The sequence below is a fragment of the Harpia harpyja genome, chromosome 4 (genome assembly GCF_026419915.1).
Source record: "Harpia harpyja isolate bHarHar1 chromosome 4, bHarHar1 primary haplotype, whole genome shotgun sequence".
NCBI lineage: Eukaryota > Metazoa > Chordata > Aves > Accipitriformes > Accipitridae > Harpia > Harpia harpyja.
The window spans coordinates 82,146,452-82,172,416 of NC_068943.1; the positions used below are offsets into that span (position 1 = coordinate 82,146,452).

Sequence of the window (25,965 nt, forward strand, 5' to 3'; positions counted from 1 at the left end):
AACCCAGCCCAACCCGTGTTTTAGTTGAGTTTTCCTTCTCCCAGGAGGACACTGGTTTCTCTCCCTACACGACTGCATGGACAACTTCTGCATCTCCAGCAGAGATTGATGGGATGAACAGGGGTCTGAAGCATCCAGAGGCCACCCCAGCCTTTTGCAAGGTCGTCAGGACCAAGAAACTTTTCTGGCAGCACAGCTCTAAGGTAATAACCGTTAAAGGATGTTGTTGATTGAGTAACAAGCCTTTGGCTTCCCTCCCTGCAACGTATTCAGCAGGTCTGTGGTTTAAGCTTTCCTGCTCTTCTTTTCAGAGCAGCCGTAAGGCTTGCAGGGACAAGGCAGGCTATACCAAGTGGTGAAATACAGCAGGGCTACCCGAATTTGGGGCATGTTTATATGATGTGGTGACCTGGAATGAGGGTAACCTGGTCCCAGCAACCACTTTCTTTTGTCAGGCAGAATTTGAGAGCATGTTCTTCCCCTCACTCCAGGTCTAGGAGGAGGGAAAAGGGTCAGACACAGGACAGAAAGCCTGAAACTGGATTTTAAAACCAGGGCAAAAAGCAAGTCCCCTGGGAGAAACTTGATGCGTTGTGTTGGTTTTTTTCTCAGCCTGCAGCTGCTAACGCAGCTCCACATGCTGACAGTCCTTCCTCCACCAAGTACCACGCTGAAAAGTATCTTCAGCTTCACTCGATTTATGCAGGAAAGAAACAGTCCCACACTGGTAGGGAAACTGAGGCATATTGCTGATCTCAGCTGTGTTTTTAGCTGAGAAGACAAACTCTACTTTTCCGTCAACCTGATCTATATGTCCATGACACCAAGGATTATTTTTTTCCTGCAGATGTCCCACTTGGAATCAAAGCCCCATGGCCCACACTGCTACTGATGCCCCATGCGGGAAGTGGGGACACATGTGCCACGTTGGTCCAGTGCAGGGACCGGCCCCAGTCTCGTCCCCATTGTGCAGGACGGATACATGGAGTTGCATGTTTTCCCCAAACAAGGGGAGAGGATAGCTGCAGGGGACAATGTAGGAGCACTGCAGTGGTCTAAGTCGCACAAACAGCCCCACAGAGCAGCCGTCATGGAGCAGCTCAGAAACAGGAATGTCAAACCATATGCAGTTACATAAAATAATAATAATATACCAAAGGCAGATAAAGTCAGGCTAAATCGCTCCTCTGCCTCCTTCCTGGAGATCCGATATTTCTCTTCATCCTCCCCATCCCTAATACCAATCTCCCACGTTTGTCTCTGCGCCGCACCGAGGAGTTTGAGATTAACCATGACGAATGGACTGATTTCCTTGTCTCAGGGACTGTTTTATTTTTCCTTTGCCACATCTGACAACTTGCATTTTACTATAAATCCCCTCAATTAGGCCTTTCAAATAGCACTGCAACCGTTTCCCTGATATATGGGGAAGGAATTATCTTCATGTCCCTGGCAACCAATTCCTTGACTAAAAATAGTTGATGTTCACTTTTGCTTTCCTTCCATCACCCCACACTTTGGGAACCTGAGAAGAGTGTGGCCATTGCACGTGTCCCACTCAGTGGCCATGGGCAGGCTGAGATGGCCAAGGACGAGCCTCAGGGGCTCAGCATGGAAATGGGGACCACAGTGCTCCCAGCTGCAAGGTGCCTTCTGTCCCCTGGGGTGCACAAAGCCTTGAGCAGCCCCCCAAAACCAGAGCGTGGGGCTGTGTCCTGGTCCCACGATGCACTGGGTGAATGGGCTGAGTCCAGGCTGCTTGAGGGTGCAGGAGTTTTCTCAAGCCTCTTTTAGAAAATTTTGCATTTTCAATTAGGCATATTGAAGTGAAAGGTGACGCAGAGGTGGCTCTGGCGTGTGTCTCATCCTGTCACTTGTCAGAGGTAGAGGTGTTAGGAGACCTAAGAAACAAAGAGTTTCCTGAATTTACCAGAGCTTTACATATTTTCAAATTTCTTTGCCAAAGCAATGACACAGTTGATTAAATCCAGCTAATGCCGGAAGATTTATGTCTGTGTTGTTTATTCCCTTTAATTACTGGGCCAGTATTTACCCTTTGGGGCCTGGGATGAGCAATTGGTTGCACCCACATGCTGGGATGCAGCCCTGGCTGGCTGCTTGTGCCTCGGTCCAGCAGATGCAGGAAGGACCTCAATCACCTCCTGCCCTCTTCCATGCTTCAGAGACAGAAAGTGGCTCAGCGAAGATGGATGGAGGCTGTGACTGTGAATCCATCAAGGGACACTGCCCTCCTATCGATCCGTCTGCAATACGCCGCGCTCTGCAGCCATTCCCAGAGGCAGAGATTGTGGCTGGGCTGAAGAGGGGAGCATGGTCCAGCACCCCCTGAGAGGCTGTTGGTGGATGCACCAGCATCAATTAGGGGAAACATCTTTGGTCCCCCCAGGATTGTGACCCCAATGGCAATGTCTTCCGTCATCCCCTTCCCAACAACACACCTTGGCTCTCCTTATTTCCTCAAGGAAAGAAGAAACCATAACTCGCTGCCTGGCTTTCTGCTGCCAGGTCACCATGGGCAGGTGGAGCCTGGCTCCGTCCCCGGGGTGGGTGCAGCAGCCACAGCCGCGACAGCCCCCCCCCAGGCCTCAGGCGGGTGCACAAGGGATGCCCTGGAACTGCCCTGGCACAGAGGAGCAGGTTTCATTCAGAGAGAGATTCATCCAGCTCAGAGATGGACCCATGCCTGGCCACAGTGTCCCCAAGAGACAGGGGATGTGGGGGACCCCTCCCCAGGAGCCAGGGTGGAGGCTGCCAGGGGATGGCAGGAGGTGAGACAGAGAGGCATGACAGAGACCCTTTAAGGTCTGAGGGTTAGGCTGGGGGGGGCAAATGTCATTTGCCAAGACCCCAGGAGCATCATCCAGGCTCCCCTGCACCACCCACTGCTGCTGCCCACCCTCCCCAGGACACATGTCCCCCAAAACGGTGCTCCCCTCCACTGTCAGTTCAAGCCTCCCTGCTCCTGCCCCATCACCTCTGCCCCCTCCACCACAATCCTACAAAGAAAACCACCCTCCCAGCAGCACCCCCACCTCCTCTGTGACTCAGTTTCCCCCCATTACAATCAAGTGCCCCCAGCAGAGTCCCACTGCGTGGAAGGACCTACATCCACCTGCCCCATGCCCCCTCCTTGTCTCAGGAGCATCTCCCTCACAAGGAAGGTCTGAAGCCCCTTCCACCCCATCCCTGTGGGAAGGGGAAAGGGGCTCTCACTTCTCTTCGCGTTCACCAGCAAAAGGGGCTGCAAAGGGTGGTGGCAGGAGGGGAAGCCTCCCCTTCCCCCAGTCCCTCTGCCAGAACCCTGGAGCCAAATCCCCGAATACATAAACCCTCCCGCAAATTGCAGCCCCAAGCTCTTTGCATACACACACTGGAGCCCACAGCCTCCGCAGGAGAGCCCACAGCACAAAATGGGAGTGCGGGGGGCAGAGAGGGGACAGCGTGGTCCAAGAGGAGCTGGGGGGGGGGGGTAGGTGGGGGTCCCTGGGCCGGTGGGAAGTTTCTGCTGCTAAAGATGCTGAGGGAGGGAAGGAGAAAGGAAGAAAAAAAAAAAATCAAATAGAGTTGGAAAGCACTAGGGAGGAGGAGGAAGGAAAAGGGGAGGAGGAAGAGGAGGAGGGAGGGAAGGGGGGAGTGGGAGGCTGGTGAGGAGGGATGTAGCCCATCGCCAGGCGAGCTGGAAGGTGGGAAGGCAGAGGACCGGCTCCGTGGGAGGTTATAAAAGGCAGGAACGGGTCGCTGAGCAAAGGGGAGGGCGAAAGGTACCTGCCGCCTCCGAGCAGCCCCACCGGGACCCGGACACGCTCCTTCGCACGAAGCCCAGAGGATTTTATCCCCGACGGCAGAAGGAGCCCAGCAGGAGTGGGGACCGCTGCCAACCATGCCCCGGAGAGCTGGGCACAGTGGGAGTTAAGGATGGTGCCCAGCCTGCGTCCTGCCCTCCTCCTCCTCCTGCAGGTAAGATGCTTTTAAGTCCTTTTCTCCCAGAAGGGCCCTTCTGCCTTCCTCCCCATCAGCCCTCCGCACCCTGCACCGCTCGCTTTCTCTGCAATGACTTTTCCATTTCTTTGAAGGAAGGGAAAAGTAAAAGGAGAAATCCCTACACAAAGGGCCCTCGGGAGAATTCCTCCAGTCAAGGCATGGGGGCTTGGCAAGAGCTCACGATACCCAAAAACTAGCAGGGAGGGGGCTGGAGTCAGTGAAAGGATCATTAAAGGGTGGGGAGACTCACAGCCAGGTCCTCCTGAGCGCAGCCCAGCTCTCCCAGCAGCTCCTGCCTCACACCTCCCAGTGAAACCAGCTGCCACCAGTTTTCCTTAGGCTGCTGGGAGGGGGTGGCCGCTCTGGGGGTGTGATGGATGGAGACAACACAAATGCAATGGCTAATTGTACCCCCCTTGATTGATTTTCTAAAGAAACCTCTCCTTCCCCCACCCGCAAAGCATAAGACTTCCCTCTCTAAACTGCTTGCTGTGGAACTGTAGCCACTGCTAATTTTGCAGCTCTGCACAAAATGCAAATGCTTTGTCAGAAGCAATATTCCTCCTCCCCGAGGGCTCATCAAGAAATGAAATGTTCCCAGCCCAAAGCATGTTTAAATCCCAAACCCTGGGGAAACAAGGAGATGAAAAGATTTCCAGTGAAATCTTGAACATTATTTGAACAAACCTATGCAGGCAGTTAAACAAAATGATCAGGTTTTTGATTAAACCTCTGTGTCAAAGAGGGTTAAAAGAGAAAATTTGCCTGGCTCTGTGCAAAATGCTGTCTCAGTGGCCCAGTTGTGATGGCAGAGTTAAAACAGCAGAAAAAGCAAAGGGTCAACCCTCTCTGTTAGCACCGTTGCAGTTCATACCCCGCGGGCTGGTTTCTCACTGTGCATCACCAGCAGTGAGAGCAGGGAGGAGTATTTAGCTGCACCTTTTGGATAGGAAAGTTCTCACCTAAGCAATGAGAAGAGCTGATATGCACCAGGCGACCTCCTTGTCAAGTTGGTGTTGCTTTTAAAAGCTCCTGAGCAGCTGTTTTCTCCTATAACTGCACACCCCTAATCCTGCTTTATAAGAGCTCTTTGGTGGTTATATTCCCCGGTTGGGGTTTTGTTTGGTTCCAATGCAAGAAACGAAGGTGAGACAGAGCAGGATCTCTTCCCCCCAACCCAGGTCCTACTTGGCCAGTATGTGGGGACACGGTTGGCAAAGCCACAGACCGGGTGCAATAGGGGCAGGGTCTGAGATGGGGACAGCCAAGCAAGCATGACAGCTCCCGATAGCTACTATATAAGCAAAAAGTGGTCAGAAAAAAAGCCCAGAGGTGCTGAAACACAGCTCCCATCCTCGGCTAAACCTCCTCAGGTTCAGGGGTTTCCCTAGAGATCCCTAGGTGTTCCCCAAGGATGGTGTCCTTGTGATGACGGGGGGCCAAATCCTCAAAAAGCTTCCAGACTTTGAGAGCAAAACCACCCCTGTGCTAGGGCTGAGACCAGGAGGGAGTCACAAAAACCAGCCCAAGCGAAGAGAATTCTCTCCCAGCCACCCCCCAAAAGAAACACCCAATATACAAAACACCCCTTTGCAGTCAAACTATCTATTTTTTTCTTATAAATATACACATTCAAAATTCAGACCCTTTTCCAGCACAGTCCCAACCTTCTCCTGGGGACAGCATGGGCTAAAGGACCATGAAACTCCAGCCTTAAGTGAACGTGTCCCTGCAGCCAGGCATACCCACAGCAGCATCCAGCCTGTGAGTGCAGAGACCTGCAGCGGTCCAGCTCCAACGCAGAGCTCAGCAGGGGCGAATCTCCCCTGCTTGGGCAAATTTTGCAGCCTGAAGATCCCTGGGCTGGCACAGCTCAGGTGTTCCCCATGCATCTGGCCAGCAGCTCCAGTTTAGCATCGATTTGTCCACCTTGCCTTGCTGGGTAGACATCCCTCAGGGAGCTGGACAGACAGACCAGGAGAGAGGCAGCCAAACTTGCTGCAGAATGCTCTCTGGCACCCTGCAAGTCATTTAAACAAACTAAAGTGGTTAAAAAGAAACAGTTCACCTACAGCTTTGTCAGGAACTGATGACACTTCTGGGGCTGATAAAACTGTTTATAAAAGCATTTTATGAAAAAACAGAGTTTGATGCTGGGGCTGGGGTAGTTTCCCCCCTCCCTTGACCAGCTCCAGCACCAATAAGCCAAAAAACCAGCCCCCTACCCCTTCACTGCTCAAATCCTTGCATAAGATGCGGTGCTGCAGTAGCAGGACACGTTGACCCTGGGGATCTCTTCTAGTCCTCGCTTTCCTTAAAAGCCAGAGTTGATTCAGCATGTATGAAATCATCCCTGTGGTTTCACATCTCCAGTAAAAAAGTGAATGGAAATGGCACAGCCTGCTCCCAGAATAGCTGCTCTATCACCATAGGATGAATATATAGAAATACGATGAGAATAGCCTGCACAGCCGGCTCAACCCTGCCCTGAAATACAGCTCTGCCCACCAGAAATCCTGCACAGGGCTGGCCCAGAAGTTTGTTGCGAGCAACAAGCTCAAGCTGAGGTCTGAGTCTGCAGCATTTAGAGAGGCTGCATCTGTGGTTTTATCTTGGAGAACAGTATTTGGACCCAAAGGAAAGCACAAATCATTAGCACGGGGTTCCCTCAACAAACAGAGCCCAGGCAGGAGCCGTTGTCCAACACTTGAGAGCTGTCACTCATGAGCGGGTGGCTCTTTCTGAAGATGGTATAACATACCCAGAGGCCCATCTGTTGTTTTTTCTTTTTTCCCTAACTGTATTTTGAGCTAATAGAAGAGACCCTCCTTCTCTGCAGTGTCCTGCTTTATCAATGAGTCACCCACCCAGAAACAATTGCCTCCATTCAGGTGGCGGAGGGCAAAGGGTGTTGGCCTTTTGCAGATCGTAGTCCCTCTTCCACGCTGAAATCCTGTACTGTTTGCCCTGGAAAGGCAATGGCAGACGCAGCTCTGGTGTGGCCAAGCTTTCCCTAGCTGTGAATGCAGATAAACTGGAGGAAAATTACAGGTGAATTAAATGGTGGCTGTTCAGCCCAGGTGATGGATGAGAGAGGGGGCTTGGGGCAGCCAAGATGTGGGTCTTGGGAGACTGCTGGGGAAGAAAAATCTCCAACCCCAAAATGAAAATATCTGTGAATGCACATGGGTCCCACATGTACAATCTGCAGGAGAGTTTAATACAACCACCTTAGAAAAACAGCCCTCCCCTGTGCTTGTGTCCATCACTCCAACTCTTCTTTAGCAGCCTTTGCTCTGGCAAATCCGGATGCCACAGGAGCCGCTTTGATTCACACAGTGTCCCCTTCCCCAGCTTGTTTGTGCCTTTAGCTTCCAATATCCAAATGCCGTTATTCTTTTTTTCACTTGTCTCCAAAAATCCATGCCCCTTTTGATAGGTAAATGAAGTCAGAATTATTTATGGCAAGCGAGAGAGACCAGAGCTTAATCCAGGAAAACCTTTAATTGCTCATAAATCAGGTTTTACAGGGCATTCATTTAGCCCTGATTGATATTCTTTTGTTAGGATCTGTATCCAGCGTGCTCAGAGAGAGAGTCCAAACAGAATCAATACTCACACCAAAGCCTCTGTCTACACACAACAGGGGCTGGCCCTCTAATCTGGCTAAATTCATAAATTCACAGATTTTAATGCCAGATGGAGGCGTTCTCACTGCCTGCTCTTCCCCCCTGAGTAACATCAGCCACAGAAAATCCCCCCGTGGTTCTTGCTTTGAGCCTCGTTCTGCTGCCTGCACTTTGCCTTGATGCCTTGACGCTCGCAGGGCTCCTGATGTGGTTTTGCATGAAAGCAAGTGAAGGAGCTTGTTAGTAAAGTGCAGATCTCGGGGAAATCTTGAGCTCGGGGGGGGCAAAGCAGGTCACTGTCAGGGCTAAGGCAGGGGGTTGTAGAGGGGGTCCTTCATGGGCCAGATGCTCCCTGGGGCTTTCATTCATGGCTTGGACTGGGGATGGGATTTATCCAAGTGAAAGCCCTCAAGGTGGAGGTGGTAAGAAGCTCACCAGCTGCAGAAGACGGTGCCCGTAAGTCAGAGGAGACAAGGGCAAAAGGGATCCCCCACAGCGGAGTGAAGGCAGGGGATAGGGAGGGCTGGAGGCACCCTGGCCACCTCCAAGCACATTTGGGTAGGCAGCTCTTTTGGTCAGGCTTTTCAAGGCCACCTCCAGCCTACAGCTGAGGTGTTGGCAAAACATGCCGCTCCATGCTTTCCCTTCCCACGCCACTGATGGTGCTCTGCCGTCCGAGGTTGGCATGCAGCTCTTTTAACATTCACTGTGTTTAATGCCCAAAGCCTGACACTTTTTTCTGCGGGCTTGGGGCCAAGAGCAGGCTCGATCCCAGCCTAACACGCCAGGGAACCTCAGCAAAGGTCCAGGGCAGAGACTGTGCTCAGCCTTTCGCGTGTCCATGTGTCCCAGGAGGTCGTTCTTCTTCCACACCAAGTGTCGCAGGAGGCAGCAAGCCCAGCCAAGCTGGGCAGCAGAAGTGATGGGTGAAAAGGTCCCTACAGCAAGGACAGCTCCAGGGTGGCTGGTGTTGACCCCCCTCCCAGGGATGTCTCAGTGGCCATCACCATCCATCGGTCCCGCTGACCTCTCCAGCTTTGTGCAAAGCCACTGGCTCGCACTGCTTCATCCTGCTAATCATTCCGCTCTCCAATTACAGCCCTGTCGGCAGTGGAAAACCCAAGCCCCATCTTAGATCGCTAATTAGGCTACGAGCCATCTATCTCACTGCTCAAAGTTGTCAGCCTTTCCTGCCACGCAGATCCGATCTTGTTTGAGGCAATAAAATATCAAGGGGGGACAAGCCTGTCTCTGGGTAGTATGGTGCAGGGGGTTGATGTTTGGCTCAGATGTGAATATATTAATTAATATCTGTGGATTGCTTTGGAGAAGGAAAGCACTGCAGGGGGACATTAACTCCTAATTGTTATTAATTGAATTGTGCTGCTAGGTCAGCGGCAGGTCACAGAGACTGATGCTGTGCGTGTGTGTGTGTGTGTGTGTGATTTTGCTGCTCACACCCATACCAGCAGCGAGACCCCCAGCCTCCTCGTGCCGAAGAGCTGACACTGTCTCAGCCCACTGTGCTGCATCTCCTGGCCCAGGGGACCTGCCACCCTGTGCCCCTCACGGGCACATGGAACGGCTCCAAAAAACCCAGTGGCATTGCATCAGGACATGGCTAGTGGGTCCAGATAGGAGCAACCTGCCCCACATGGTGCAGCACAGCCGGAGCAACCTTAGGCAAGCGGTCCTCAGTGCCTCAGTTTCCCCTCTGGGACAGCCTTGACTTGGTGGGTGGTGGGACACCAATTGCAGCTGGTGTTTGCCATGTGTGGGATGGAGTAAACACTGGAGCAGCATCAGGTTTTGGTGTCTGAGCTGTGCAACGAGTACTGGTGGGGGTCGGCTGATCCCGCTGCAGGAAACCTGGGGGCAAAAGGAATGAGCTTGCTGCTCGCTGAGGTGCGAGGTTAACCCAGCACCACTGGTGTCTGCTGCGATGCCTCCCCGTGTGTAAAACAGAGACGTTAGCAGAGCCTGGAAGGGAGCTGGATGGATGCTGAGGCAATGGCAGGGGAGCCATTGGTTGTTCCTGATGAAGGAGAAGCTGCTGCCAGTGTGGGGCCAGTGTGGCTCCCAGCAGAACTATCGACCCCATGGGAGCAACTCCCTGGGCTGACCGGGACTTCTGTGCAAAGAGGCTGCTTCTAGAAAAGCAGATTGTGTTTCTTCCCCATGCAGCTGAATGCTCAGCTCAAGCTCTCCAGGATTTTGGCAGTCTGAGAGAGGTCACGGAGGTGTTCTTCACCGCAGAGCATGATTTGCCGTAGCCTATGTCAAAGCAGGGCCGGGAGGGCAGAGGGACACGGCCCTTCTCTGGCCCGAGCACGACCCACTGCTGTTTTGGGGCTGTTGAGGCATGCTTGGCTCCAGCCTGGCCAGCCTGGGACCTGCTGGGCACCATGTGGCATCTCATGGCAGCGATGCTCTGGCAGGTAAAGCTCTTCATGGATGGAGCTTTGACCTATTCTCTCTGCAAAGCCTGGGGAGGGGACAAAGTAACATGCAAAGGGCAAAATAGGTGGGAGCCCGACCATCAGGGTACCAGATCAGGATGCTTTTGGCTTGTGCAAATCCACCTGCAGCTGCCACCTTCCCCAGCTTATCCCCCTCGAGCTGGGGCTGACAGGAGCGGGGAAAAAGCTCTGCCTCTGTCAAGAGCGTTGGCCACATTGCAGTGAGACAAGACTCAGAGCCTGGTAAAAAAGCTGTTAGGGATTGTTGTATTTTGGGGAACCTTTTTTTTTCTTTCTTTCTTTCTTCCTTTTGTAGCTGTTTCAGCTCATTTACAAAGCCTGCAAAGAGCCAGAGACTGCACTCCATCCATACCCCCCTCTAGCTGTAGCTTGGTCCATATTGCTGCTCAGTGCCAAGACCTCTCCCTGTGTCTGGAAGGAGAACGAGCACTGCCAGGCTGGAGCAGGCTGCGATTAGGGGAAACACATCCAATTAACACTTGAGAGCCTGTTCTGGTAGGCAAACCATCCCAGCCCCTTTTGGGAGGAACCCTTTTGTCCCAGCTACCTGTGCAAAGAGCCACCAGGTCCGGCGGGCACCAGCTCCAGGCATCAACGCAGAGGGGAGCCAACCCCACTAACACATCGCTTACCCCATGGCTGGAGTTTGAGTGGTCTCAGCTTTTGGCAAAGAGACCCAGGAGGTGCCCAGCTCCTGCAGGACCAGCACAACAGGGGCTCCATGCAGCGCCTGCGCTCAGGGCAGGGTTTTGCTGCCGGATCCCCTGTGCCATCTGGAACAGTCATAACAAGGAAGCTATTCTCAGCTCCATTTATACGTCTGCCTGACATCTCTCTTGCTGTCAAAACCAGCTTCCCAAGACAGTAAATAGTTGTTTGGAAAAGAGCAAGTGGGTGCTGAGCTTGTCTCCATGTCTGAATAAATCCTGCTAATGCTTTGGTAAGGTGCAGGGGATTGCTGGGTGTGCCAGCAAGAGCAGCCGGTGTTTATATGGCTAAAGGGCAAGAGGAGGACCGTCTTCTCCCTACCCAGAGCAGTTTTGAAGGTAAATGGCACTCGGGAAGGGAGATCAGGCACAGGGCACCAGCCTGGCCAGTGCGGGAGGCGGCGGTTGTTGTTCATTGTATCGGCTCAGCAGAGGACGGTGTCCGAGCCTACTGCCCTGGGGAACCGGGAGCTTGCTTGCAAGTAGAGGAGGCTGCAGCCTTTCCTGCCTCCAGGCTCAGGTTTGAGTTTCCCAAGGGATCTGTATGTGCTTGTATTTGGGGGCACGGCTCTGCCATTCAATCAGTCAGCAGGGAGCTTTCATCCAAGGGGTTTAGTCAGTCCTTGCAGGACAGGCTTGGGGTGAGAAAATTGGAGTTCAGCCTCATCCACCATTGGCATTCATCTCCTGAGCAGGGAGGATCAGCCTGTGTCACTGCGTCACCCATCTCTGAGCCGGAGGAGAAAGTAGGCAGCTGCTCTGGTAGAAATCTATGTGTTTTGCAAAACAGCAGGTCCCCTCCTTCCCCTATCTGCCTCCCTGGTGAACCTTGGGTCTAACAGCACCATGCCTCTGCCGTCTTCCACTTGCAATTGCCTTACTTGGTTTTTGTTTCCCCAAACCCCTGCAAAGGCACAATAATTCAGTAGTAGTTTTTCCAAAATAGCTCCCCATACAGATGGAGTCCATGGTTTTCACTTGCAGCAGAGCTGCAGAGCCGCCCGGGAGCTGCTCTGGAGAAGAGATGGGATAGATCCTGGTCAATGCTTCCAATGCAATGCTAAAGCCAGTGTTTGCAGACAAGCCTTTCTCCTGAAAAAAGGCTTTAGCCAGACCCGGTTGACTGTGGATCAGTTCTCCTTAAGGACGTGTATTAACATCTTCCCACTGACAGCTTACAAGGCTGTGATTTCAATAAGGTATTGAAAATCTGAGCGTGGTGTCAGGCTCATCGTGTTTCCCCTGTCTGCTCTCAGGTTGCAAAGATGCTAAAACTAAAAGTGTTGATTAAATTGCTAAATAGCAGAAGCTTTCGCAGCCTGGCAGGGGCTGAGCAGGGCTGCAGTATGGTTTGCTGAGGGGGATATTTGGGGCAGGAGAGGATCGGTGGGTGGGAAACGGAGCAGAGAGCATCAGTCCCACAGCCCCAGTCTGGATAAGCCCAGCTCCTCTGGGCTGCAAAACCCGTTCTGCAAATGGGTACATGTCCATTGTGCAGCTTTGGGGGGTGGCATCCGCAAAGACATGGACAAGCTCAGATCTGACCCACCTGCTGCCATGTCCAAGGAGGGACTGGGGGCTGGGCAAGCAGCATATTACACATATAACCCTTCCTGTGGTTTGCTCTCTCCCCATGCAGGCATTTCTCCTCTGGGATAGCCCAGTTGCAGCCTCCATCCAAGAGCAATACTGCGAGAGCCTGCCGCCTGTCACCAACCACACGGGTGAGTGTCCTGCATCCCCAGCCCACCCCAGCCATCCCCAGAGGACCCCAGTGGCAGGAATGGCTGGAACAGGGCGTAGTGGAGTGTCTCTGGGCTGATCTGAAGCTGCCTGGCTCCTTTTTGAGGGGAGATGGGATGTGCCGAGGCTGCGTTGCAGCCCCATGCTGGCTGCTGCAGCAGCCTCTGTGCAGGGTGACAGTTGAGGCAGGTTGAAGATACAGAGCTCAGGAGAGCTAAAAATAGAGAAAATAAATGTCTGTTGGGCTGGGCTCAAGGGGAACATGGGCAAAGAGACATCTGCCTGGCCCCTGCTCCCACGCTGCCCATTCTCTGCCATGCCCAGGGACACCAGGACCTTCGTCCCCTATGTCCACCCCCTTCTGCCATCCCCCTGCCCAGGGGTGACAACTGGAGGTTATGACTTTCTGTGGAGAGCACGTCACCAGTGCAGTGTGGCCACCATGTGCTCAGGGCTCGGCCACCCTCCGTCCCCCAGCGCTCCTAAATGTGTGCCTCTGAGCACTTTGGGAGGCCACCAGCCCCGAGGAGTTTCTGGGGACATGGCTGTGGCCAGGGCTGGCTCAGCTGAGCTGGGTGAGACCCGCCAGGTCATGGGCAGCTCACTCCTACTCAACACCCGCACATGGGTTTGCATCCAACCGGGTCAGGCCCAAGATGTGTTTGTGCCAAAACTGGCTTTTAGCCTGTATTCAAGACGTGACTTGGATGTCGCCTCAGCAGTGACAGGTCTGGTTCAGCGACAGGTTTTGGGGGAGGAAAGGTGGCTGAGGGAGAGGAGAGGAGCTCACAGGGACAAGGAGAAAAGTCCTCCCCAGCTCAGGGATGCAGCAGTGTTTGTTTTCCCATGATTGAATGAAGACCAGAGCAGGCACAAAGCAATTTCCCAGTTTGCCCTGATCCCTGCTGCTTGAGCAGCTTTATCCATCAGGGTGATGGATGGTCGCAGAGGCCCGGTGCTGACAGATGGCTGCCCGCCACCCGGCACCCATTAACAGCAACATTAAAAACTCCTTAAAAAACTACAGCTTGGCACCAGCTGATTCAGTGCCTGGCTGAGCCCAGGCCACCGCTGCCCTGCAAGAAGCATCCCCAGAGCATCCCCAACTCAAGAAATGGAGGCAGAAAGCCGAGGGAGAGTAAGGCTGCTGGTGGAAATGGAAATGCCTGCGTGTCTCTGGCCTGGGCACAGTGCAGACGAGAAACCTGGTCATCACTCACGTGCTTTGCTCCCTGAAGGTTTCACCACTCTGCTCAGCAAGGTGGTTGTCCTTGGCTATGTTAGGCTGTGATAAGTGGCATTTGTTTTCTTCTTACTCACCTCCCCTGGTGCAACATGTGTCCAGCTCTGTGGGCTCTGACCCACAGAAGCACCAGCCAAGCACCGCAGGACCCTCTTGCCATGCACGGACCAGCTGGTGGCACGACCCAGGGCAGCAGGCAGGTCCCAGAGCCTCCTCGTGCCCAGCTCATGGCCTTTGCCACCCACTGCTGGAACGTCCTGAGGACACCCAGGGGACAGGGCAGAAAGCAGGGAGAAGTTCTGCTATGGTTTTGCTGATGGATATGCCCTGCAATCCCTGCCACCCTCAAGCAGTGGGTGCTGCTTTCTGCAAGGACTGGGCTTTGCTCAGTAGGGATTTATTAGCGTGATTCCAAGCAGGATTTAGCGCACCTCAGTGCCCATCACCCTGGGACAGGGGAGCACAACACATCAGGCTTCAGATCTGCAAAATCTCCAGCGCCTCTGCGCATCCGACCTGTCATCCCTGAGTAACTCATTAATTTGGGATGGGGCTGGCGCATGTGACAGCCGCTGCCAGCTCGAGGAGGGGGCTTAGAACCAGAGGCAGAGATGAAACTAATTGTCTTATGTCTCCTGCTTGATAAGTGGAGCTCAGCGCCAGCCCTCATCCTTGGGGTCCATTTAAGCCCTGCCTGATTCAAGCAGCGATTCCTAGGGAGGGATATTTAGAAAACTGGAAACTTTGTTTCAAGGCTATTTAACATGGAGAGTTGTTAGGATGACGCTAATGAGAATTGCAGCGAGGCCATGAGACTTAATTTGTTAATGTCTGCATAACCCTTGGGAAATGGCACATGCTGATAACATGAGCCCAGAGGTCCTCCAGCACGCGGCTCGGCAGGGCATCAGTTGGATGCACAAAGGAGCCCTGCCTCGTGCCCGTGTGCAGCATCCCTCCTCCGAAAAAATAGCCCAGCATGGGCTCGCCTCCTCCCTCGGGTCACCAGTCCCTTCATTATTTAATCTCACACTTTTTAATGAGGATGCATGGCTGGACAGTGATACCACCAGGGTGCCAGCACTCTCCAAGGCACATGCACTGATCTGGAAATGTTTCTGCTCACAACAGTGTAGTGGAGACAGACCCGGGGTGATGCTCACCAGGCTCATGGGGTGCAGGAGTTGCAAGCAAATCCTCATCCCAGGAAGCGGAGCAGCTGAGCCCCACAGAGCTCCCTTATCCTGCCCTCTTATCAGCATTGATTTACCCATCTTCCTCTAAGCACACTGTCCCCAACGCAGGGCAATGTCCCTTGGCATTCAGGCTCCCTGCACAGGTGTGATGGTCCAACCTGATATTTTAGGTATGCATCAAAAATAACTCTCAGTGAGTCCCTGATTCTGGCCACTGCTGGGACACGTGGGCATCCATGTGCAATTGGCCACTCCGTTAGAAAGGCTGCTTTCCTCAGTAGCAGTGAATATTTTCTCCTCCAGGTAGAAAACATATCAGGCTGGCGTGGTGCATTAGGGAAGTCGGGCCAGCTGCACCCCCAAACATCTGGAAGCCAAGAAATTCCCAGATTAGGTTTGAAAAGGAATGCAGCGAGGATCAGCATCCCTTGTGCAGGGTGGATGGGTTCCTATCCCAAGGGCTCCCAGCCTACAGATTGCCTCAGACCACAAATTTGTCTTCCTGATGATTTCAGTTCCCTGGGGTCTGTGCGCAGCTCCTTCTTGCCTCGCCTTGCCACAAAGCCCGTCAGGGAGGGACAAGGTCATCTCACCCATCGGGGCAAAGCATCCCCCTGCAGCCACAGGACCGCTTCCCATCATGGCACTTCCCTGGAGAGGGAAGGGGGAATCTGAGCAGATGGGAAAGCCTCTTCCTAATTAATAGATGAGGCTTTTCCAAAGCAGCCCAGAAGCAAGCACTTGAGCGGAGCGAGCTCAGAGCGCTCATGGGGTTGTTTTGCCGTTCATAGCATTCAAGCTTGGATCAGCCCAAGGAGTTGGCACCCAATTGCTAATAGCCCCGGCTGGTCCTAGCTGCACGATTCACTTCTTTAAGCTGCTAAACTGTTATCACAAGAAGTGGTTATCCTCAATCCCATGTGTATGCTCAGGAAAGAGAGGGGAGCACAGCTGATTCCTTCCTGGGACAGAAATGTTTCCTGCCACTACAAGTTCACCTAAAGCAAAGGGAAATGACACCAAAGCTAGGCAGAACTGAAGAGAAATATCTTTTTTTTTTTAACTGCAGGTTTTTACAAGGAAGGAAAGGGAGCGTAGCTTTGCATTTAAATAAAGCAAATCAAGTTGTCCAGATATAGCAAAAGCCTGTGGCTGAGAAGCACAGGAGAGCAGCGAGCGATGAGAGCATTTCCTTCGCAGGCGCTTTATCAGACAGGTTTGGAAACACGTTTCACAGCGGGTGACAGTTTGACCAAGAGACTTTCCACCCGCTCCAGCTCGGCTCCCCAGACCGCTGATGCTGCTCCAGCAGTCCCTTCTCATGCCGCTGCTGTTTCATTCACTCACTGACTGACTCCCCTGGGGAGAGACTGGAATTTAAATTCATAAAGGTCAAATTAACAACATCAGCACCTCTTTTCCCTTCAGCCTCGTTGGCATCTCTCCCACCAAGGCAGAAATACTAATAAAAGAACTGAGCAGGGGCTAAAGGGGCAGCAATGAGTCTTGGCAGGGACTCAGCACCGAGGGAGAGCAGTGATACTGGGGCAGGTTTGGGAACCAAAAAATGCGAACTCACCTATATGGAAAATCATAGTGGTTTAAAAGTATACTAGTATCGATAAAGCCATCCTTCTCCATCATCTAGGAAACAGGGGTGTCAACAGAAGTTTGCTTATATTCATAGATTTTATTGTAGTGGAGGAGGGAAGAAGGTGATGAGGTTTTTCTGGTAGGAAAGTGTCCTGGCACATCTCAGCGTGAGCGGCAGCTACAGCAGTTAAACTGTACTTTGGACTGGATACAGTAAAATCGTTGCCAGCTACTCTGTTCAGTTGTAGCCAAACTAGAAGTCTTTGCTAGGAAAACTCTGCCAGCGAGGGATTATGATTCTTCGCTCACCCACCAGCAAAGCCCAGCCAATACCAGGGAATAAACCACTTGCTGCTACCCTTGGTAATTACACAACTCCAACCACTCTACGGGTCATATCAGGAGAACAAGCTATGCCCCAAACCCAACCCACTACATTATATACTCAATAAATAGATATGCTCCACAGAAGCTGTACATGGATCAGTCTTAAGTGACGACATTGAGCAGATGCATCAAATACCAATGGCAGAAGCTAGGTTTGATGCCTCCTATTTATTCTTCTCCAGAATAGCAGGAAAGACCCAAGGGGACAGTCAATGATGGTGAATAGCAACAAGCTGAAAATTCATTACAAAGACACTTTGCTATCATAACACTTAATTAGCCTGTGTAATTTTACATTGAGGATCATGGAACTTGAATGCTTGAGAGGATTGCTGGGGATTTTTTAAGGACTGGACTCTTATAAATATAAACAGAAACACCCAATGCCACTGAAAGCAGTGCTGGAGGTAGAGTGTGAGCAAGGATCTAGTGTTTTGAGACAACCACAGTTGCTCCCAGCCATACTGAGCACCCAACTCTGACTCAGAGGGAAGGCGAGTAGCTCCACCACCCCAATTTCAAGCCTGTGTTAACACAAATTGTCCCCCAATGCCATTTCCCTCAATGCCTCAGGGTGTTACTCAAGGATTTAGCACCTGAGTGGCTCCACAGGTGGGATCCAGCCAGCCCTCCTCTTGAAATAAGAGCATCCCCCCAAAGGCCCTTGCTTTGGGGCAATAAGGTGTGAAATGGCTCCTGCTGCTCCACCAGCGTGGTGGAGCTGCCTGGGAGGGACAAACAACCTTTTGCATGCTGGCTGCAGTGAGTATATTTTGATTAGATGTGGAGTTGAAGCCCTGATTACCAAATGCCAATGCTACAGCAGGGACACCCTCAAGGAGCCAGAGGCTTCAGCCTGCTCAGGCAGCAGCAGCAATGCAGTCACTGAGGACACCAGGGATGGACAGAGATAACTGTGGTTGAGTAAGAGCTCAGGACAGGTAGAGATATGAGCTAACACCTTTCAGCTGTTACTCAGCCTCCTGGGACACCTTAGATAAATAACCCCATCACTCCCAACCACAGGAATGAGTCTGTGATTCAGATTTCTATCATCTCTCCTGGCCCCTTTGCATTGCATAAGGGGAGAGAGGCTTCACCCTTCTAGCAGCCGGAGTATTGCTGGGGGCACAGCAGCAAGCCAAGATGCTGCACTGGTATGTTGCTTTGCCCCGTGTGAGGTGAGGACATGTTTACCAGCATGGTTATATCAGCACAACCTTTGCTTCAGTCCTCTTCATATCATCCTAGCAATGGTTTGATGGTACAATAACACTTCAGAACTCCTGGCATCAGCTCAAGAGCACCGTGGCCACATGTCTGGTGGTGCTGGCCCAGGATAAACACACTCCATCCTCTTTAAATTTGCTCAAAATCTTTTGGCAGATTAGCTGCGACCGGAGAGCTTTACACTACCAGGCTTCACACGGCTGCACGCCTTTAGCTTGGAGCCATCTCAGGGGCCTCTGTGAGTGGTGGAAGCAGGCTGGAGAGGGATGTTTTATATAAACAGGAGGGATATTGCTATAGTTATCCTGAGACAGTTATTGTGATATAGTTGTCTCAGCGTAAGTCCCTGGACAGGCACTTTTTTTCTTCAGAAGAAAGGAAATGCTTTATATTGCTTCAAAGTAGCACAACCCAAAGGAAATAGGGTGAGAAGGGATTCGAGTGACTTCCCCGATGCCACTTTCCCCATCTCAGAGCAGGACCAGCTCCTTCCTACCCCAAATGCTGTGTTTCTGCATGGGAGGGAGCCAAATCAGGGGGACTGGGTGCAGGTAGGAAATTCATTGACCTTTCTTGCTGTAAATCTGCAAAGACCAAAACTGTCTGTGCAGCCAACGGTGCTGAGAAAGCTGGAGCAGATGTCTGCAGAACCTGGGGGAATAATTCCCCTGCAAATATGGATGGGCCGCAAAGCAGATATGAAAGCATTTAGCACTGATATATATAATTTCCATGCTCAACAGTGCTCCAAATACTGGGACCCGCATGCCACCGGGGAGCAGCTGGAGCAGACGGTTGTGCTGGGCAAATGGGACATCGAAGCCCTCACGGCACTCTTTGCCTTTGCTCTTTTACTTAACCCTTCCCCAGCAGGACATTTTTTTTCTTCCCTGTATGCCGGAGAGAGCAGAAAGAGCAGCATCTGCTTTCTGCAGCTTTTCTTCATCAAGCCTTTCTCAGTGTGAGCCCGGGAAAAATATTACAGCCTCCCACTAGATTAAAAACTGGTGGGACAGACCTCAAAATGCTGCCTACAGCGGTGCTGGGACAAAGCCTGCTGTGCACAGGGTGAAGTCCCAGGAGCCTCCTACAGCCTGGCTGAGCCTGACCTCTGCTCATCCGACTACAGCCCCCAAGCCCAAATGTCACCCCACCCCACAACCCTGACCCACGGGACAAGGAGGGGGCTGAGCTCCTGGTGATGCTGCTCCACCTTCACTCTGCATCCCTGCCGTGGTGGGGCTCCAAGACTCATCCACTCAGTTTGTCATCTGGTGGGTGTCCATTGCACTCTAATGGGAGTGCCAGGCAGCATTAAATCAAGTGCCTTGGAGAAATGCGGAGATATTAAATCCAGACTTGAGCAGACGTATAACAGAACGATGCCACCTTTGGCTGACCACATCATTTCCATGAATCTATCTTGGTTCTGGTTATTAATGGCATTGCTGTGGTTTTGTTTTACTGATGGAAAGTACCTTTGCTACTGCTGCCCTCTGGCTTTGCTGATTTTTAATTACTGAGTCTCCCTGCTTGTCCTCCCTGAGCAGCCTGCATCTGTGCCCCAGCACAGCCCCTGGGATGCAGGAGGGAGACTGAGACATGAGGGAATGGGGAGAAAATGGAATTTGTGCTCAGCCCCACTGGTCACAGGGAGCGTTTTCAATGACTGCGTGAGCTGCTCGGGGCATTAGCGCTGTGCAAGCCCCATTTTTATGTGCTGGATTATTCCAAGTGAAGCTTTTCCTATTCCAGATATTCAAGCAGCTTCTCACCTGGGTGGATTCCCAAGTGGCGAATAGGGAGAGCACTTGCAATTTAACTTTGTCCTTAGTTGAAGCAATTACCGGTTGTCTTTTCTCCACCTGAATGAATATTATCATAAAATTTTAAACAGGGACTTCATTTTCTGTGACCCTCTGTATCTCTGTCAAATTTGGGTCAAAACAACTAAGGAGCTCAAAAAAATGCTAATGGATGCAGATAAGCACAGACACACACAGTACATGTGATTAAATGCACCTTGTTTCCTAATAAATACAGGCTTTAAACAGTTAACTTAAAGTGAAGGTTGCCGCAGCAACCATACACATTAGCAAAGCTAAAAGCAAAGGTCATTGTTGAAATTAATTTCTCACTACAAGCTATGGAAGGCAGCAGGTAATGCTCACCACGCTCTGATGCTTCCCCAGCTCACAGGCTTGGAAGTTGTTTTCCCTTGCGAAGACGTTTGAAGAAAACCCTCCTTTTCTTTGCACTGAAAATTTGCTCTGACAACATCCCAAGAAACTAAGGAGGAAATTTTTCAGATAATCAATGAAAACAAATATTCCCCCATGAAAACCTTCATCATATTCATAACACAGTATTTTGCTTTTGTTGTTCAGTCACCCTTTAGCCAGCTCTATCCATAGGAAGTTTCAGGAAAGGCATTCAAAATACAACCATTGAGTCCGGGTGGAGAGGAAACACTGTGTTCTCGCACCCAGAGAACTGTGAATTGGGGTGTTTTGCCTTAGGAAATGGCAATGTCTGCCTCTGTGCCGGCAGCACAAACATTTCTGGTACCCAGGAGCAGTTTGCACCGAAATCTGCCCCTTCCACGGACTGCTGCCCATCCATCTGCTGCCTGTCAAGGATTGTATTATAGGGATATTACAGCCGTTGTGCTTCCTACCTCACTTTGAGATGTAGCTAGGACATATTTAGCTGCAGTACATGTTGTTCTAAATATACACAAATTATACATAAAAGAGCCTGCAATCTGGCCTACCTAATGCTTACGTTAGCACACTTGTGTAGCTGGGAAAAGCACACAAGTCCTGCTTGAAATCTGAAATAGCAGCAGCAGACTTGGAGTTTTCTTCCTGGGAAAGGCTGGAAGAGACCAACGGGAACAGCTAGGAAGCAGATCTTGCAGCCAGGAGGTGTGAGAGGGTTGGAGGGGCTCTGAGGAGCATCCCACCAGCACCACTGGGAAAGACAAAATCTGGCTTATTGCTTGCTGTGGCGGGGCTGGATGCCAAAGTCATGCTTGAAGAAAGGAGCAGGGCTGGAAGACCAGAGCCAGGGAACCCTAAGCTGAATGGGAAGCCAGGTCAGAAAACTAGGTTTGTGCCAGAACTGGGCTTAACCCAAGTGCTCAGACAGGACCAGGGCAGTAGGCATGGCCAGGATGGATCAACCAGCCCTTGGGGACTCTTGGCACAGACCCTGTTTGCTGTCTGCCATGAGGCTCTTCTGGGGGCTGAGCTTGCAGTGACCCATCAGCTCAGCCAGGACTGCAGCCCCAGCTCTCCAGGTGAATCTTTACCCTTCAACAGCCTGGAGGTGGCCCACAGTGGCCCACAGACCTCCACTAACCCTCTACCCTTTTTTCTCGCAGGTCCCCAGTGCAACGCCTCGGTAGACCTGATCGGCACGTGTTGGCCCCGGAGTGCAGTGGGACAGCTGGTAGCTCGCCCCTGCCCCGAATATTTCTATGGCGTGCGGTACAACACCACGAGTAAGATGAGCAGCACTGGTGGAGACATGGTGGAGGAGGGATGGGGGAGCTCAGAGAGCCACGTGCATCAGGGGCTGCAGGGGCACGAGGGACAATACATCTCTGGGTACAGAGCTCGTTGTGGGGTCTGTGGGATCCATCAACCAAAAAAGAAAAAAGCCCTCATATCCCAAATTTCAGGGAGGGTGGTTTCACAGCAGCAGCTTTATAAGCAGGTCCTCCTGGACATGCCCCTGTGAAGGGGGAGAGGGCTGATGTACCCATCTTGGGGACAGGGGAAGAGGAGTGAGCCTGCCCTGCTGCTGGACGTGGCACAGAGGTCTGCAACACCCAGCTGAGCAAGGACGGGGGGACATTGCGGCTCATCGCCTCCCAGCACGGGTGACTGCGTTGTCACTGCTGATGACGTGCTGGGAGCAGGGGACAAAGCAACAGCACTTGAAAAGTGCCCGAAGTCATTCCTAGCACACGGTTGAGCTTCTGACAACCCAAGCGCTGCTTTCCATGAAAGAAACACCTTGCTTCCCACAGAAGACATCAATTTTTCCATCCCACACCTTTTTGCCACAGTGGAAGATCACATGCATACGGCTCCTGCTTTGTGGTGCCTCTCATGCCGTTGCAGGAGTCTCTTTGCATTAATCCATACTTGTGCCTGCCTAAGAGCCATCCCCATCCTTGTCCCATCCCATCGCTCTGATGAGGCTCACAGTCTCTCCTGCTAATAGCAGAAGCCCAGCATTGCCCCAGTGCTGGCATGACCCTGGTGCTGACGCTAATCGGAGACTGCTCCGGGGCTGTCGTGGCCGTTCTTACCCAATTAGCCTTGCCGCTCGCCATCCTTGCTGGGAGGCAAAGAAAACTAATGCAGGGAGAGAAGTGAAAACTTCACACTGCCGTTGCAGCAGGACGGCACGTGATCGCTCGAGCAAATGGCACAGAGGAGGGGAAAAGGAAAGTCGAACTCGTGCTGCTCCCATTGCATCTCAGTGGTGGGAGGTGTCAGGGTCCCCCAGCACAGAGAGGCAGAGCTGGTGCAGACCCAAAGCCCTTGAGCGGGTCTGAAACATTCCAAGGATTTTGGTTCTGCAACTGCAACCGAGGCAGCATCTGAGCTGGCTTCAAAGCAAAAGATGCCACTGGCTTGATGCCAATGACCCCTGCATTAGTGACAATCGTCAGGTCACAACTTTGTCCCCATCCCCACGCACCGTTAACCCTTTGACAGGCACCCTCTCTTTCAGATAATGGCTACAGGGAATGCCTCGCTAACGGGAGCTGGGCAGCACGGGTCAACTATTCCCAGTGCCAGGAGATCCTCAGTGAAGAGGTAGGACCTTGGTAGCCCCTTAGGCGGGATCTTAGCAGGATGGTGAGGGACAGACAATGGAGTTTTGAAGGGCAACAGCATCAGGTTAGGAAAGGCCCAAGGGAGCCGTGGGCTGGGTGTGCAGCAGCATCCCAGATGTAAGGCTGCATGCAGTATACACGAACCCCTTCTTGATCTGCATTTTCATTCCCTGCCAAAAACAAAGCCACACCTGTTTCCTTTCCTGTTAAAAATCTAAGAGAATTTGCAATGTGAGGTCTCCTGGCCCCAGGACCGCTGGGTGCAGATCAGCATGCTCTCTAGCCCCATCACCCTCCTCCCGCTCTCTCCTGACACAAGCACTCAGTGCAAACCCCGTCCCTCCCTGCTGGCAAAGAAATAAAGGAGGAATTTAGGAAGCTAAAAGGGATAAAAAAATGGGGACCAAGAATTAAAAGCCCCTGAGTAGGTCAAGCCACCCCTCAGAGCAGCGAGAAGAGATACTGACTGTTCATTTGCAGTTGATAACCACCTCTGGTATTTAAGATGCTGATATCTCTTGCCAGGAATGGTTTTCTCACTCAGTTAATTGCTAATTCACAGGTTGGATGAGGGCCTAACAGCAGGAGAGATCAATTAATTTAATTATCACTCACACCTTCCCGAGATCCCCTGCTCCCTCTGCCCAAATTCATCCCAGCCTCTCAGGTGCCCCCAGGGCAGCAGGGAATGAACTGAGACACCAGATGTCAGTGAGCTCAGCTGAATTACAGCAGGATTTCCCCAGAGGAGGGGTTGGGGATGTCCCAGGGCTGAGCAGGGGTGATGTAGTAGCAGCAACCATGAGCTGCCCTGGCATGGGTAGGATATGAAATGCCTGAGCCCTTTGCAGGGCCAGACTGGTGCCTCTCCTGTCCACATTAGCCCCATCTCCACTGTCCCGCACCAGGTGGGCTGCAGTTACTTTCTGAAAAAGCACCCAAATTTTGTAGTGCAGCTCTCCGAAGTGATACGGTGGAGGAGGTGGGTTTGTGGTGGTAGGTGGGACTGCTGCTGACCCCCTTCCCCATCTTCCCCCCACCAGAAGAAGAGCAAGCTGCACTACCACATTGCCGTCATCATCAACTACCTGGGGCACTGTGTCTCGCTGGGGGCCCTCCTGGTGGCCTTCGTCCTCTTCATGCGCCTGCGGTGAGTGACCTGACCCGCTGCTGTGCTCCTGCCAGGGCACAAGCCCATGGAGGTCACCCCACAGCCCTTGGGCTGGGGACGGACCCAGCCCCTGTGTTTTGCCGTGTCCTCCCCCACAGCCATCGCTCTCCAGTCTGGAGGGATCGTGCCTATCTCAGGGTTATTTTCCTCCTGCTGCTTTTTTAAAGCAGTGGGTTATGGAGGCAGAGGGTCCTCCCTGGTGCCTTCCACCTCCTGGCCTTGGTCCTGCCCACCTCACCCAGGGCATGGCCCCAGCAGCTTATCCTTGGGGTCCCAACAAAGACAAACAGCCCTGTCCCCCAGCCATCCACCACGCTCTGATGGTCCCTTGTCTCCCCCTCTCCAGGAGCATTCGGTGCCTGAGGAACATCATCCACTGGAACCTGATCGCAGCCTTCATCCTACGCAATGCCACGTGGTTCGTGGTGCAGCTCACGATGAACCCAGAGGTGCACGAGAGCAACGTGGTAGGTGCAGCTCTGCCAGGCAGCTGGCCTGAGCCAAATAGGGCTGCCTGGTGGTTGGTGGACAATCCAAGCTTGTGAGAAACATGGGTTCAATTGCTCTGTTGGGGTCTGTGTTGCTCTGTGCATCAGTTTCACCACTGTAACGCAGAGCTCTGCTCCTCACCCTCCGTGTCTCCCTCCTAACCCCCTCGGCAGGTCTGGTGCCGCTTGGTCACTGCCGCCTACAATTACTTCCACGTCACCAACTTTTTCTGGATGTTCGGCGAGGGCTGCTACCTGCACACAGCCATCGTGCTCACCTACTCCACGGATAAGCTCCGCAAGTGGATGTTCATCTGCATTGGCTGGTGTAAGTACCAGGATTTCTCCTTCACCCACTGGGTACCCAGGGTTTTAGTCATGGGTGATTCCCACCTCCATCCTCTGCTCCAGCTCTTCTTGCACTCAAATAGCTGCAAAAAAGCTGCCAGAAGCAGGAGGATGGGATTTGCATGGCCATATCATCTCACCCGATGGTTTGCCCTGTGTGAGAAAATCCCTGTTACAGCATGATTTTGTGGCAATGTTGCACCCCTGAGACTCATCTGTGTTCATCTGCAGGTATCCCCTTTCCCATCATCGTCGCCTGGGCCATCGGGAAGCTGTACTACGACAACGAGAAGTGAGCCTGATTGCTCTCGTTCCCCATTCTCCTTTCTATCCCAATTCCCCAGAGATCAGTTGTGCCAGGGGCTGTGGCAGGCATGGATCCTGCCTGGAATGGCCGACACCAGGCAGGGTACATAGAAAGGGTGGGAGGAAAAAAAGATAATATTCTTCTGTTCTTTCTTTCATCCCACCTTTAGGCTCTCTGCTGCATGAGCCCTGCCTGCAGCTGCCTGCCACTGCATTTTTCTCTTCAAAGGGCAAATGAGATTTTTAAGGGGGAAAAGGCAAGATTAATCCAGAGCTCCTACAATGTGTTTGCTAAATGGAGCTGGGATTTAATCTACCAGCAGAGATATAAACTACCACCACCTGAGCCATTTTCACAGAGACTTGCTAATGGAGGTCTTAGCAGGCACTTGAGAGTTCATCACGCAGACTGGGAAGTTAAAAGGAGCCCATTTAGATGAATGGCAGCTTGTCTTGTTTTTCAGTGCTCGTTTTGCCCCCTGACTTCAGCAGCCCTGTGCTACAGACGCAGGCACAGCACTGATTTAACAAAACTCAGCAAGGTGCTCCCAGGACACGGATACACCCGTGTGAGCTCCTGTGGGGTT

The 25,965-nt window shown here is 52.3% G+C and overlaps 1 protein-coding gene across 1 annotated transcript in view; it reads left to right on the forward strand.

Annotated features, from left to right (window-relative positions):
• Positions 1 to 3,523: 3,523 nt before the first annotated feature.
• Positions 3,524 to 25,965, forward strand: part of LOC128140799 (corticotropin-releasing factor receptor 1) — a 30,328-nt gene continuing 7,886 nt past the window's right edge. The window contains exons 1-8 of the mRNA XM_052785073.1: positions 3,524 to 3,978; positions 12,458 to 12,542; positions 21,596 to 21,715; positions 22,960 to 23,045; positions 24,109 to 24,215; positions 24,583 to 24,703; positions 24,899 to 25,052; positions 25,304 to 25,364. Of these exons, the coding sequence (XP_052641033.1) occupies positions 3,937 to 3,978; positions 12,458 to 12,542; positions 21,596 to 21,715; positions 22,960 to 23,045; positions 24,109 to 24,215; positions 24,583 to 24,703; positions 24,899 to 25,052; positions 25,304 to 25,364 (776 nt within the window). The 5' untranslated portion in view covers positions 3,524 to 3,936. The remainder of the gene's footprint in view (positions 3,979 to 12,457; positions 12,543 to 21,595; positions 21,716 to 22,959; positions 23,046 to 24,108; positions 24,216 to 24,582; positions 24,704 to 24,898; positions 25,053 to 25,303; positions 25,365 to 25,965) is intronic.